This window comes from Pholcus phalangioides, unplaced genomic scaffold, assembly GCF_987345545.1.
Source record: "Pholcus phalangioides strain wild (caught in Gottingen) unplaced genomic scaffold, Ppha-v1.0 ptg000028l_1, whole genome shotgun sequence".
Classification (NCBI taxonomy): domain Eukaryota; kingdom Metazoa; phylum Arthropoda; class Arachnida; order Araneae; family Pholcidae; genus Pholcus; species Pholcus phalangioides.
Window position 1 is genome coordinate 1647053 of NW_028301618.1, and position 15781 is coordinate 1662833.

General features: G+C 41.1%; 1 protein-coding gene across 1 annotated transcript in view; it reads left to right on the plus strand.

Annotated features, from left to right (window-relative positions):
* Positions 1-1916, plus strand: part of LOC149067721 (uncharacterized) — a 40799-nt gene extending 38883 nt beyond the window's left edge. The window contains exon 15 of the mRNA XM_089252212.1: positions 5-1916. Coding sequence (XP_089108338.1) covers positions 5-88 — 84 coding nt within the window. The 3' untranslated portion in view covers positions 89-1916. The remainder of the gene's footprint in view (positions 1-4) is intronic.
* Positions 1917-15781: the final 13865 nt, after the last annotated feature.

The following is a 15781-nucleotide window of genomic DNA, read 5'->3' on the forward strand; positions in this document are numbered from 1 at the left end:
GCAGGTTTCGAATCACAAGCGTCACAGTTCTGTACCGGACAAACTCCATTACGTCGGCCACAGCATGCGACGCAACATCTGTACATGAACACGAACAAACAATAACAACAAAGTGCGATTGTGAACTTTATTATATACAGTTATTATGAGGTTCGAGTCCCGGTTCTCAGACCTCCACGTTCTGTGTTGAATGTCCTGAGAAATACGTGCGTTTTGAAGTGCCAAGAGTGTATTTGCCGTCCAAAAAACACGGGAGAGCCAGAAATTCACTTGTCGCAAAATAGATCATCTAATTCATTATCTTCAAAGCCTGCAATGACGGGCTGAAAACAGCACTAAATTGGGAAGTAATTGATTACACAGAGTAAATAACTGGAAAAAATCCGACCTCTTAAATAATGACTATCAGCTGGAAAAACGTCATACCGTATGAACTGAAAAATATCTGACCATAAATAATGATGAGCGTTTAAAAAATCCCAATGCGAAGAAAACCATATAGTGATGATCGGCTAAAAAAAGTCAGATCGCAAATAGAGTGATTGATGATTGGCTAAAAATTTCCATTGGGGAAAGAATTAGACCTTAAGTTGTGATACGTGATCGGCTAAAAAATTCTATTAGGTGAAAAAGAAAACCAGACCCCAAATAGTGATCGATAATAATCGGCTAAAAAAATTTCCGCTGACAATAATGACCAGCTTGTGAAAAAAAAAAGACCGCAAATAAAGATTATCGGCAATAAAGTTCCATTGTGGAAAAGACCACGAATAATGATGATCGGCTAAAAGATTCTATAGTTAAAAATTCAGAGCGCACAAATAATGATGCTCGGTTAAATAACATTCAATTAGCAAAAAAACTCAGATATCAAGCAATTATGTGATCAGCTAGATAAAAATCAATTGGAAAGAAGTCAGGCCTTATGCTGTGATGCCGATCGACTAAAAAATTTCAAATGTGAGAATAAAGTCAGGCAGCAAATAATCGTGATCTGCTAGAAAACTCCAGTGTGAAGAAAATCGTACCTCATAATGCGAGAATCGGCTAAAAAAATTAAATTGGGAAAAAATCAGACCATAAATAATGATGATCGGCTAAAAAATTCCAGTATGAAAAATATCAGACCTTACAATGAGATGATCGGCTGAAAAATTTCAATCAGAAATAAATCCCACCCTATATTGCGATGATCTGCTAAAAAAATTTAATTGGGGGAAAAAAATCAGACCGCAATAATGATGATCGGCTAAAAAATTCCAGTATGAAAAATATCAAGCCTTACATTGTGATGATAGGCTAAAAAATTTCAATTATAAAGAAATCAGACCTTATATTGCGATGATCTGCTAAAAAAATTTAATTGGGAGGAATCAGACCGCAAATAAGGATGATCGGCTAAAAAAAATTCAATTGGAAAAAAAAATCAGACCGCAAGCAAGTGAGATGATGATCGGCCTGAAAATTCCAGTGTGAGAAATATCCGACCTTACATTATGATGATCGGCCAGAACATTCAGTTGAGAAAAAAAATGAGACAGCAACTAATGATGATCGGCTAAAAATAAAAAAAAATTAGACAGTGAATAATGATCGGCTGAAAAAAATTCAAATGGAAAAAAAATCGGACCGCAAGTAAAATGATGATCGGCTAAAAAATTCCAGCATGAAAAATATCAAGCCTTACATTGTGATGATAGGCTAAAAAATTTCAATTATAAAGAAATCAGACCTTATATTGCGATGATCTGCTAAAAATATTTAATTGGGAAAAATCCGACCGCAAGTGAGATGATGATCGGCTTGAAAATTCCAGTGTGAGAAATATCCGACCTTACATTGTGATGATCGGCCAGAACATTCAGTTGAAAAAAAAAATGAGACAGCAACTAATGATGATCGGCTAAAAATAAAAATCCAACTGGAAAAAAAATTAGACCGTAAATAATGATCGGCTAAAAAAATTCAATTGGGGAAAATAATCAGACCGCAAGTAACTATGATCGGCTAAAAAATCCAGTATGAAAAATATCAGACTTTACATTGTGATGATCGGCTGAAAAATTTCAATTAGGAAGAAATCAGACCTTATATTGCGATGATATGCTAAAAAAATTCAATTTGAAATCATTAGACCGCAAATAGCGATTATCGGCTAAAACGATCCATTGTGAGAAAGTTACACCGCAAATAATGTGCTCTATAAATTAATATATCTATACAATTAATGTAATAATATAAAATAAATTCTAATGTGAGAAAAGTCAGACCTCAAACAATAGTGATGATCGGCTAAAAGAAATTCTATGAAGGAAATCAGACCGCATATATGATCACCTGAAAAAGAATTCGACTGCATATACACAATGATGATCAGCTAAATAAATTCCAATGCGAAATAAATCAACTTCGACAATGTAATTAATGATCAGCTAAAAACCATGCCAAACTGACTTTGTAAAAAATTCAAGCGCATATAGTAATAATCCAAATGATGCCAAACTAGATATAATGGTGGTCTAATTTTTCTAAGAACTGGCCAAAATTACCGCCAAATCGGAAGACTGTGTCTTATATCGAGGGAAAAATAGCGCCAAATTGATTAAAAAACAGACTGATCAGCTAAATGAGCGCCAAATTGACATAAAAAAATGATACCGCTGAGATGCTGAGATCAATGAGCACAAAATTGACAAAAAAAATCATACCGATGATCTAAATAAGCGCCAAATTGACAAAAAAATCATACCGATGATCTAAATAAGCGCCAAATAGACAAAAAATTAGTCCTGGTCAGCTAAATGAGCACCAAGTTGACAAAAAAAAAATCCGGCCGATCAAGCTAAATGAGCTCTAAATTGACAAATAAATCAGACCGATCAGATAAATGAGCGCCAAATTGACGCACAAATCAGTCTGACAAGCTAAATGAGCGCCGGATTCGAATGGTCAGCGTTTCGGCGTGCCCCGCTCAATAATTGGGGGGGAATCCTTGATCAATGAGTCATGATGACAACTGGGTTCATGGCGATGATGTCATCGTCCGTGGTCGGGGAGGCGCCAAATTATTGAAGAATCGGATTTTGGTGCCAAACGCACTCTTGAAATAGGTTCAAAGACGCCAATTTCTCCATCTGTATGTATTTCGTTACTAAAGCAAAGAGCGAATCTCGAGTTCAACGAAAAAACTGAACGGAAATTGTGATTGATGGTCATCGATTGATTGCCTTTTTTCTAAATGTTGCCGGTCATGTTGAATGATGTCATTGGACAAAAGACAAGATTGCACCCACGTGTGTGTGTGTGTGTGTGTGTGTACGCGTGCGCAAACGATATTTTTGAATATGTGCTGATTTGCATTTTTTGGGAGCTTTTAATTTCTTTTTCTGATAATAAATGTAAAAAAAATGCATCAAAAAACGATTTGAAACTCTTGACGCTTCTGGTGATTTTTTGATACTTTTTGCACGCCAACATATCTTTGCAGTGGCCTATACTCTGAAATACCAGCGCTGGGTCACGACCTCATAGGTTAAGGGCGTTCAAACTTTAGGAGAGTGCGTGCCGCTTCCGTGGTGTGAAAACATGCCTCAGAGGCCGCTTAAATGATCTCTAAATGTGTCACGGGTCACTTAGTTGATCTGGTGCCGCGGGTCACTTAAGTAATGATTTTTACGGGGCGTGGGCCTGTTGAGCGATTTGGAAATGTGCCCGGGGGTAAGATAAGTCATGCCAGGCTGCATCGCGGGCCACTTGGGTGCTCTGGAAGTGTGTAGTAGGTCGCGTAAATCATATATAAATATGCCCTGGGGATATTTGAGTGATATGCAGATGCACCGCGGGCCACTCAAGTTATCTGTGAATGTCCCACGGATCACTTGAGCGAACTGGAGATGGACTGCGGGCCGCTTAAGGGCTCTGGAACTGTTCCACACGTCATTTAAATGATCTGGGAGTGTGCCGCGGCTCCTTTAAATGATATACAAACGCTACGTCGGCAGCTTGAGTGATGTGGATCTGTGCCGCGAGAGTACTACTCGCGAGCCACTTAAGTTCAGTATAAATGTTACGTGGGCCACTTGAGCCATGTAGAAATGTTGCTTGGGCCACTTGAGTTGTGTGGAGCTTTGCCGTGGGCCTCTTGAGTGATGTAGAAATGTTATACGGGCTGTTTGAGTGATATAGAACTATGCCGTGAGCCATTCAAGTCATGTAGAAATGCTGTATGGACCACTTGAATGATGTGGAACTGTGCCGTGGGCCACTTAAATCATGTAGAAATGTTATGAGGGCCGTTTAAGTGTTCTGAAACTTTGCTGCAGGGCACTCAAATGATCTATAAATATGCAAACGGGTCACTTGAGCTATCTGTAACTGTGCCGAGAGTAATTTGAGTGATGTAGAGCTGCAACGCGGATCACTCTGTTCTGGAACTTTGCCAAGGGTCACTCAAGTGGTCCGTAAATAATTCCGGATCACTTAAGTGATCCAGGATCTGTGGGGTGGCACTTTTAGCTATGAGGAAATGTGGCGTGGGCCGCTTAAGAGATATGGAACTGCACCGCGGGCTGTTTAAGTGCTCTGGTTCCGTGCCGCGGGTAACTTAAGTGATCTGTAAATGTCCTGCCTAGTTCATTTTTACAAAATTAGGTTTGAGGTAGTGAGCCACGGTATATGACTCTGATGGTCGCATTGCCAGCCGCATATCCTATAGGTTTTACTTATAGTTCTCTAGGAGATGCCGCAGGTTGCACCAGAACAAACGTTATTAATACAATAGGTAGCTTATTGTACACTACAAACGTAATATACCCAGGGCCGGAACTTGAGCAAGTAACAAAGGGCTGCATCATCGGATTAAATTTCAGTATATAATTGACTCATGCCCCACACATCCTGGTGCCAGGCCTGTAAGCAGGGCTGTCTTAAGAGCATGATGGGCTCCTGGGCCAAGTCATTTTCTTCTGAGGCCCAACCTGGGAAATTCTCGAAAAAAATTTAACTATTTCTCATTTTTTTGAGCCCCCCCCCTCTTCTCTTGAGGTCCCCGGGCCGTGCCTGGGTGGGCCCTTGCGCTGAGACGGCACTTCCTGTAAGCCATATTTGATGGATAAAAAAGTAATTTCGGAACTACAGGGAAACTTTCATATAACGATACTCTGCTGACGAAGAAAAAATATCGTTTTAAGGGGATTATATCTTTATATCAAGAAGGTTAGTTTAACATTAGACTATAGGCATTTTCAGACAAGATTTGAAAAAAATATCGTTGTAGAGAGATTTACCGTTACATCGAGTATCGTTGTAGCGAGATTTACCGTCATATCGAGTATCGTTGTAGCGAGATTTCCCAATTATGAAATACATAATCAATGAAGAAATAATTTCAGAATTAATGAAATTCATAAATCAGTGAAAAAACTATTTCAGAATGAACGAGATTCTCCTAATTATGGCTTTGTCTTAAAAAAAAACAGGACAACTGAAGAGAAATTTCATGCTCTTTGATTTGTAGTGTTCGTGCCGCCATCTAGTTTCAAAATTAAAGACGACTCATGCAGTGATTATCAAGTACGGATCAAGAAAGCATAATTTTTCATTCAGTTCAGTTCCTCACAAGCAAAGCTGACAAACTGAACTGGATAGCAAGTTCGGTTAATTTTATGGTAGTTGAGGAGATGCCCGAAGTAAGAAAAGCAGACGACCAAGTTGAAAAGACTTTTCGTTGTTCAATATATAGTATTTGTGCTGCCATCTACTATTCGAATTAAAAACGATTAAAGCGGTGATGATAGAGTTCACATCAATAAAGCAGAGTTTTTCATTCTTTTGAGTTCCCTACAAGTAAAGCCCACAAACTGAACTGGATAGCAAGTTCGGTTAATTTTTCGGCTGATGAGGAGACGTTAATGCAAAGGATCTTGAAAAAAAAGCAGACGACAGCCGAAGAGAAATTTTCTGCTGCTGGATCTATAGTGCTGGTGCTTCCATCTAGTATGGAAATTTAAGACAACTAACGCGGTGATGACAAAGTAATTTTTTTTTTGCACATTGAGATGTTTGCCTATGAAATGCTCGTAATAATTATGAACCTGAACATTATTTACCGGAATTATTTAATCTTACTTACTCAGTCTTCTGTGTAGGAAACACTAATATAATTTTTCCATGAGATTCAGACCGAATTTCGGTAAAAAAAAGTTGTATTTTTTTTTTTGGTATGACTAGTGTGAAAATATGTCCCGTATTTCCTGGGACAGTTCGGGTTTTTTCTGTCTTTCTAGTTGTCCCGATTTTTTTTCAAAAATGACCCGGTTTTTCACGCATTTTTAGCGAAGCAAACTTGATTTTTTTTTTCTCAAATTTATTCTCCAAACCAGCCATTAAAATTATCTTCCCAACTCTGAAATTGCATTATGATAATCACGACTACAAATAAGAATATTCGTGGAAGAGTTGGTCAACTCTGCCCAAGAATATTAAGAAGATGCCAACGAATAAGGCAAATACAAGAAAAACACAAAAAAAAATCACTTTTTTTGTGTTTTAAAAAATAAAGAACATTCATCTTACCGGGTTCGAACCCCACAGTGGCGGTCGGCTGAAGTTGGTTTTCTGTGGTTCCCAACTTCAAGGCGCAAATGCGAGCCGATCTCCCCGTTAAAAAGTCTCGCCACAGAGAGCAACAGTCCTACAACGGTAAATCATTCAACCATAACACTTCACTCATAGTTAGAAAAACTGGGGGCAGATGACAGCACTACACATAACAAGCATTACACAGAAACAAACTTTACGTCAGGTTGCACTACACGTACACGCACATTCCCGCATGTACCGATTCGTTGGGGGTTAGTTGGGGGGTTCCGCGGGGGGGGGGGTGTATGTGTGGTGTAGCAGTAGTAGGTAGGGCCTCCAAAAAATGGCTCGGGGATCCATGATGTTCTCAAGTCAGCCACCTCGTTGGGCAATTTGCCTGTTGTGGCGTTGTATTTGTATAATTATTTGTATATGTGTATCGGTTTTTTTTTCAATTGACTGCAATTTGCAGTATAGCTTCATTTCCTGCGATTGGCAACTTCTCTGTGATTTTAGCAAGAGTTGGCAACTTTGTTTACTTTTGAAATCATTTTTGGCGACAATTAGCGATGTCCTGAATTTTCCCGTATTTGGAAGCCAAATTTCCCATATTTTCCTCGAGCAAATATGGCCAGTCTAGGAATGACCAATTATTTCCGATCACAAAATTATTTCGAGGTCCCCCAATAAACTTCTGGCAACTCGCACAAGTTCGAGTAATGACTGTAATTTTGTCTATTAGGCAGTGCATGGAGAGGTAGGTAATACATGACACTTCAGAGACGACCATAGACATTTATATTACCGTCTAGCAGTGGTTCTCAAACTTCTGTTATCCTTGGCTCCCTTGTTCACCTACGACTCCCTGAAACAGTTTAGTAGATATTTTGACTCTTAAAGAACCACTTCAAAAAATAGGATCACAAATCAATATCTCCAGCCCTCCGCGAGACTTCCCTGACAAAGTTTGGCAATGCACACTTTGAGAAACACTGCCGTACAGTGAAAATGTATAGCCAGGGCATTGCCACTCCCACGCTCGACGGGGACGACCCGGGATAAGTCCGGTTGTTTTTTTTTTTGTTTTACGTGATAAATTTATTTCAGAGGCGATAATGAAGGGCGTGAGAGATCCTGGTTTGGTGTCTGTTAAAAATTTCAGCCTAGACGCCCTGCTCTGGTATGACGGGGGGGGGGGGCATGATAAGTGTCATTCTAAGGGCATCACGTGTGTCCTCGGGTAAAGCCAGGCTCGTCATTTGGGCGGGTCAGGGCCCCTGGCTTTTGAAAATACACTAAAAATGGTATATATATATTAAATTATAAATACATTCAGAGTACACGTTCTTTGCCCCCGCCTCCTGGAAAAAGTTGAAATGACGGCCCTGGGTAAAACGTAAACCCAATGTCTTTGCAACTCCAACATACTTGATGATATGAAGAAGAAACGGCAAACAAAAGTGAACTGCGATATAGTTCCACAGAACTTAAGCGGACCGTGGCACATTTACAGATCGCGTAAGTTATCCGCGGCATGTTTACAGATCACTTGAGTGACCAGCGACACAGTTGCACTTTACTTGAGTGATCCGCGGGACATTGACACATCACTGAACGAACCTGCGGCGCTGTTCCAGATCACTTAAATGGTTTCGACAACATTTTAAAAGCGATGAAACGGCTCGCACACTCCTAAAGGTTGAGCAAAACTGCTTGGTTTACTTTATAGTAATGATATGGGTGACCCTATACCGTACACAGGGTGACTCAAAACTCAACGTACAAACTTTTAGGGGAAGTCATTGGATCATTTTTGTCGCACCACGGTCATTTTCTGCACACGAGGGCTAATTAGAGCGGGACCTACAATCTATTGCCGATTCTGAACGGCAGGCTTGTTTTTTATACTCATCAAGAGGTTGGTGCGCTAACCCCTCGATGGGGGTAGCAATTTTTTCTGCGGCCATGTCGCTGTTTCTGTTGTACCCCCGTGTCAGGGAAGTTTTCTGACAAGGACGAACCGGGTACCGAACTCGCGATACCTATAAACATCCCTTGGTACTTTAGGCGAGTATCTTATCGACCTTGACCCTACCGCGCCCTTTAGGGGAGGTAGAGAACATCGTTAGGAATCATAATCACATAGGAAAGCATCGTCGAAAATGGATAGGTGACGCTGTTTCACCGAGGAAAATACGGGAAATAAGCACTTTAAAGTCAGGAAAAATTTCTGAAAAATTGTCGCCCAAAAGATAAAATAAAAAAAAGTGTAGAAATGTGACCATACGTCCCGTATTTTCACGTAATTTTGTTCGTCCAGACTTATTCGTAGCTCGTGTTTCAAATTCATTAACTACTGGCTTAAGTTAAGCTTTAACCAGTCAACTGGTTGCGACGGCATTTGCCGTCGCTGCCGTACGCAATGGTTGCGCCTACGACGGCATTTGCCGTCTTGCAGACTTTTTTCCGGTCTTTTTCAGGAGAGGTGCACAGCAACGGTCGCCGTTTGCTAGTTGGTGCGAAGTACCGAGCATTGAGCGCTCGTCTTCCTCATCATGGTTTCTCTACGTTCCAGTGAGATGTTGATCACAATCATCGAGATTATATTTACTGGAGGGAGCATCAAGCCGCCACGACGGCGTAGACATCAAATGCAAGGAAACCACGTGACTCGGTGAATACAAAGTTCGTTTGCCCATAGAAATGTACAGTTCGGTCTCTTAATGTTGCGTTTTAAAGATTAAAAAAAGGATTTGGGAGCTCATCTAAAGATGAAAAAATATAGAATTATTTATTTTTTATTAATACCGGAATAATTTCTTTCATTAATGCTGAAAAATTTCTTTCATCAATTCTTGAATTTTCCTTCATTAATTCTTGAATTATTTTGGAACTGAAATCTGGTTCATTAAAACTAGAATTTTTCTTTCATTTATTCTGGAATTATCTATCATTGATGCCGGAATTATGACTTTCATTAATTTCGAAATTATCAATTCCGTCAATGCTGAAAGTATCTCTTTCATTAATTCTGGAATTATCTTTAATTGCTCTCATGAAAGGAATGGCACATGCGACTCATCAAAAGGAACAAATCTAAATTAAAGAAACATAGAAATGAATCGATCTGCCTGCTTTTGCTTCAAAAAAATGCTTGATCAAAGCTGCGGAATTTCTTCAATGTAATTTCTATGGGGGCCCACACATAATTAATTTCAAAACTCCCTATACTGTATGGATTGATGATAATATAAGACGATACGGAGACATTAATTCTCATTTTCGTGCTTGAGAAGATATAAACTGAAGAGCCAAAAAAACTGGTACAGGCATGCGTATGCAAATAAAGAGATATGGAACCAATCAGAGTATGGCGTTGCGGTCGGCAACGCCTATATAACACAACAAGTGCCGCTGTGGTGGTCGAGTGGTCATAGTGACGGACTCGCATCGCGGGGACCCGGGTTCGAGCCCCACCGTCGCCACAGTGGTGGTCGGCTGAAGTTGGTTTTCTGTGGTTCCCAACTTCGAGGCGCAAATGCGAGCCGATCTCCCCATTGAAAAGTCTCGCCACAGAGAGTAACAGACCTACAAACAGTACAAATATTCAGTCACGACACATCACTCATTTCACGCTCAGATACGCACTCAGACTGTTAGGTACACACAATTACACTTCCGGCACAACTCACTAGGTAGAAAATTGCCTATGGCGATAGACCTGAGTTGTGCTCGGTTTAAAAAAAAAAACACAACAAGTGTCTGGCATAGTTGTTAGATCGGTTACTGCTGCTACAATGGCAGATTATTGAGATTTAAGTGAGTTTGAACGTGGTGTTATAGTCGGCGCACGAGAGATGGGACATAGCATCTCCGAGGTAGCGATGAGATTTGGATTTTCACGTACGACCATTTCACGATTGTACCGTGAATATCGGGAATCCGGTACAAAATTAAATCTACGACATCGCTGCGGCCGGAAAAAGATCATGCAAGAACGGGACGACTGACGAGAATCATTAAACGTGACAGACGTGCAACCCTTCCGCAAATTGCTGCAGATTTCAATGCTGGGCCATCAACAAGTGTCAGCGTGCGAACCATTCAACGAAACATCACCGATATGGGCTTTCGAAGCCGATGGCCCACTCGTGTACCCTTGATGACTGCACGACACAAAGCCTCGCCTAGGCCCGACAACACCGACATCGGACTGTTGAGGACTGGAAACACGTTGCCTGGTCTGACGAGTCTCGGTTCCGATTGCTTCGAGCTGATGGACGTATACGGGTATGGAGACAACCTCATGAATCCATGGACCCTACATGTCAACAGGGGACTGTTCAAGCTGGTGGAGGCTCTGTGATGGTATGGGGCCTGTGCAGTTGGCGTGATATGGGACCCCTCATACGTCTTGATACGACTCTGACAGGTGACAGGTACGTAAGCATCCTATCTGATCACCTGCACCCATTCACGTCCATTGTGCATTCCGACGGACTTGGACAATTTCAGTAGGACTATGCGACACCCCACACGTCCAGAATTGCTACAAAGTGGCTCCAGGAACACTCTTCTGACTTTAGACTATTCCGCTGGCCATCAAAATCCCCAGACATGAACGTTATTGAACATATCTGGGATGCCTTGCAACGTGCTGTTCAGAAGAGATCTCCACCCCCTCTTACTCCTACGGATTTTTGGCCAGCCCTGCAGGATTCATGGTGTCATTTACCTCCAGCACTACTTCAGACATTAGTCGAGTCCATGCCACGTCGTGTTGCGGCACTTCTGCGTGCTCCCTACACGATATTAGGCAGGTGTACCAGTTTTTGTGGCTCTTCAGTGTAAATAAAAAGCTGAAATTAATGTTATTGCATGGACATCCACCTCAAAAGTAGGTCGGGCTCATTATTTTATATTTAATTTTCTAGGCTTCGTATTTCTAAGCGAACTCAATATTTCGAAAATCGAAAATTCAATTCAATTTTTAAAATTATTGATGCGGCGGAAAACCCCCACTAAATTTCCGCATTTCTATGCTAAAATCAGCATTTTCAACATTGATCTCTATGAGGGATCGTGTTTGTTTGCACCGAGTCACGTGATCTTCCGACGAAAGATGTTGGGGGACACCGTTCTCATCACTGCCAAGGCGGAGACCGCTGACGTCATACTCCCTCCAGTAATATAAGCTCTATGATCACAATCAATGGCAAGACGGTTGCTTATAGAGAACCATTTGAGTAATTTGAATTAATTCCTTTCTATTTGGCAATCAATGAGATTAATGGAATTATTGCGGATCCGTCTGGTGCTAACCAGTGATTGCCAATTTTTTTGCCAGGTGCAAGGTTGGAGCACACCCCCCGCGTGATCATGTGTTTCAGGGGGAATAGTAAAGAGATACAACAAACGCTTGCTTCCTTTTTTAATATCCCCCACGTACAGACTATTTGCGGTACAAGAAAATTGTTTTCACGGGTACTGTAGTAGTTTCTTTGCTTGTCCCGTAAATCATCGCAGCTCTGGTTATCTCGTCCACATCATACAGGTACAGAGGCGGTACAGAGGGAGGGGGGTGAACAGACAATAAAGAAATATTGCATGATTAGCATAGGCGGCAGGGCGAAAGTAGAAAATATCCCCGATCACCATACACCCTCGATGAACCGCATCGCTCCCGTTCGAAGAGCATGTATCCGCTTATGCACGGGAGTCCAGCAAATCATTCAAGGACAACGCGCTGAGCGGGCGAAAACAGTTCCTCCCCTCTACAGGTAAGGCAGGACGTTGGAGGAGGGGAGAAGGTAATATCTAGAGTTCTATCAGAGAAGAAGGTCTATAGAAGACTTATCATTATCAATAGGGGAAAAATGTTAGTTCAGGTGCCCACAAACTAGGAGGGTTTTTTTTAAATTTTTCGGCATTCTCAGAGAAGATGCCATTTTTTGAAGGGTGGTTGATGACGTAAGCATCATTGAAACCCCCTCCCTTTTGTTATCAAAAGTCAAAAAATTCAAAAACCCTTACCCATTGAATGGCCCATCATTACTAACGTTTTATTTCGTGGAGTTCATTTTGATCCATAGCAATATTTTCAGTAGTCCTTCCTTTACCGCCATCGGCGATTTTTCGGCGAGTTGCCAATATGCAATATTTGGCAATTTTGTTTACTTTTGGCATAATTTTTGGACGATAATTGATGATGTCCCGTGTTTTCCTGTATGTTTTTGAACCTCAGTTTCCCGTATTTCCTCTAGGAAATATGGTCAGCCTGCTCATTAAAGAGATGTTCATTTCCCACATTTTTCCAGATGAAATATGGTCCTCGGTTCAGAAAATAAGCATGCCGCTATGGTGGTCGAGTGGTCATAGTGACGGTGCGAGGACACGGGTTCGAACCCCACCGTCGCCATAGTAGTGGTCGGCTGAAGTTCGTTTTCTGTGGTTCCCAACTTCAAGGCACGAGTGCGAGCCGATCTCCCCGTTAAAAAGTCTCGCCACTGCGAGCAACAGATCTACAAATACCACAAATTTAATCATAACACATCACTCACTTCACTTTTGAAATATAGATGGCAGCACTGAAATATGAAACACAACACTACACATGCACTCAGACTGGTAGGTACACACACAGTTACACCTCCGGCACAACTCACAAGGTAGTAAATCGCCCATAAATGGTGATAGACCCGAGTTGTGCTCGGTTTGAAAGAAAGAAAATAAGTATATGCAACTGATGCTGCGATCTAACGGCGCAGAATCACACTAGAGTTAGAGATCGCAGCCGTCAGGTGGCACGAGTATCGCCTTTTTATAGGAATCGGACATTAACGGGGCAAATTTTCAAAATTTCCCTCTCTCAGTAAGGATGTTTCTCTATCGCACTGTTGATAATGATATTAAAAACAAAAATATTGATGTGCCAGGTGAGAGGTGCTCGTCACGAGGACTTGATGGATGACTGATATAGAAAGGCGTTGAACTCTTCGGGAAAATTTAGAGCCGTTCGATACGACCATTTGTCACACCTAGTTGTGGAATTGGGAGCGGGAAAAGAAGAAAAACAAAATTAATCAATGGAATAAAATCCATTTTTATGTCTCGAATGTCTCGTTTTCCTTTGTGACACCTGTCATCATCATTCGATTACTCACAAGTAGAAATATATATATTACTGGGAGAGTTCCCGGAATATATTGAATGGTTTCCGGGAATTTTTCCGGATAGAAAAAAACAGGGACGTTAAATTAACTTTTCACCCGAAAAGTGAACGAGACCAACGATTCTGATGTCATCATCAAACCACAGAATCGTCAACAAGGTATAATCATTATTATTCAAAATGCGCAACACGAGTTGAGTGGTTATCGCACCGTCTCCTTGGCTACTCAGATCATGGCTGGTGGTACCAGATCCTAACTGGGGGTGGGGGAAGTCATCATCTATATCCAACACTAGCTATAAATACCCGGCGCTCTGTTTCTTCATTGAGACCTTTTTGGATCACGTGATTTCTCCCTTCTTTCTTTGAGGGACGTACAAACGGTGTCCATGTTAACCAATATGGCGACTTCCTGCGCGACTCATGAAAGAAACAAATCCAAACAAAGAAACGTAGAAATTAATATTTTTTTTTCCTTTTTTAAGGGGGCGCTGGGTATTTCGATTCTCCCCTCACCCCTTGAACTTCAAGTTACCCATCTCTGCCTGTTTCTGCTTCAAAAAATGCTTAATCAAAACTGTGCAAATTTTTCGATGTCCTTTTTACGGGCCTATAATTAATTTTAAAACATTCTAAACTATAGGAATTTATGCAGTTCAATATCAAAAGACAATACGGAGACATTAATTTTCATGCTTGAGAAGATTTAAATACAAAGTTGAAATCAATGTTATTGCATGGATATCCAACTCAAAAGTACGTCCGGCTCCATATTTAATTTTCTGGGCTTTTAAGCGAACTGAATATTTCAAAAATCGAGAATTCAATACAATTTTTAAAATTATTGTTGTGGCGGAAAACCCACACTAAATTTCAGCATTTCTACAGAATAATGGGCAATTTCAACATTGATTTCTGTGAGAATCACCCTTTGCCTGACCCTTAAAGGGATGCTGATTATGATTCTGACGTCTATTCAAAAAGCTCTCATTACTGGGAGGATTGAAAAAGTGGCAAACTGTTATAAAGGAATAAATTATTATATATAATACTGGCAACATTGAAGAAGTGGCAAACCATTGTAAAGGCATATACACGTCTGAAACGCATTGCTAGGGAACCACGGTAACCAAAGTAAACTTTCGGAAAGTGATTGTTGAGGCCCAAAAACTATTGTTGCCCGACAGTGTTTGCCCATTTGGGGCATTTGCCCTGCTCTGACGAAATTTTAAAGTAGCCTATCGTTCAAGTCAGGTCCCATTCGGTATATATGCAAAATTTGGCGTCGATCGATCTAAAATTGTAGATTTGTATAGAGAAATACAAAATATACACACATACGTGTGTGTGTGTGTGAAATTGCATGCTGGAACAAAGTTAGCTGAAGGTAGTCACTGGAAGAAGTCAGAGGCATATTAACAGTAGAAAGGGGGAGGGGTGCCAGCAGGCCTGGTGGCAAGTTCAGAGGAGTGAGCGGTCAAGAAAATTGGCATAATTTGTATTGCCCATAGGCGGTAAGACCATAAATTCTACCTGAAGAGTGGGGGACTAGGTAAGTGACTCTGTTAGTTAGAACTACGTTAGCCAAACGAGTACCTGGAGTGTTTGAAAGCACCAGAATGATCTGGAGAGCAAGAGCCAGCGAACGACCAAAATTGTGTGCAAGTGTATGAGTGATCTAGAGGAATGTTTCTGAACGGCCGCGCCGCGTGGCCCGATACCGAACCCTGACATCAGTCAAACCAGGCTGTCAGTGATTTCACTTTTCCATTTTGTTCCCATTTGTTACTTATTGGTCGGGTGTATGGCCAGGCCTTCCAGTCATTGAAAAGAAATCAACCACGTCCTGCGCTTCGAAAGTTTGAGAACCACTGACCCAGAGAGCAAGGGACCAGGCCAGTGAGCGAACGAAAGAGTGACCTCGAGAGTTCACAAGCACATGAGTTACCGAGAGAGAAAGGGTCGATGAGGTACAAAAAGTGGGACTTGGAGTTTGTGTGATTTCTCACTCACGTGAGCAAAAAAGTGTGA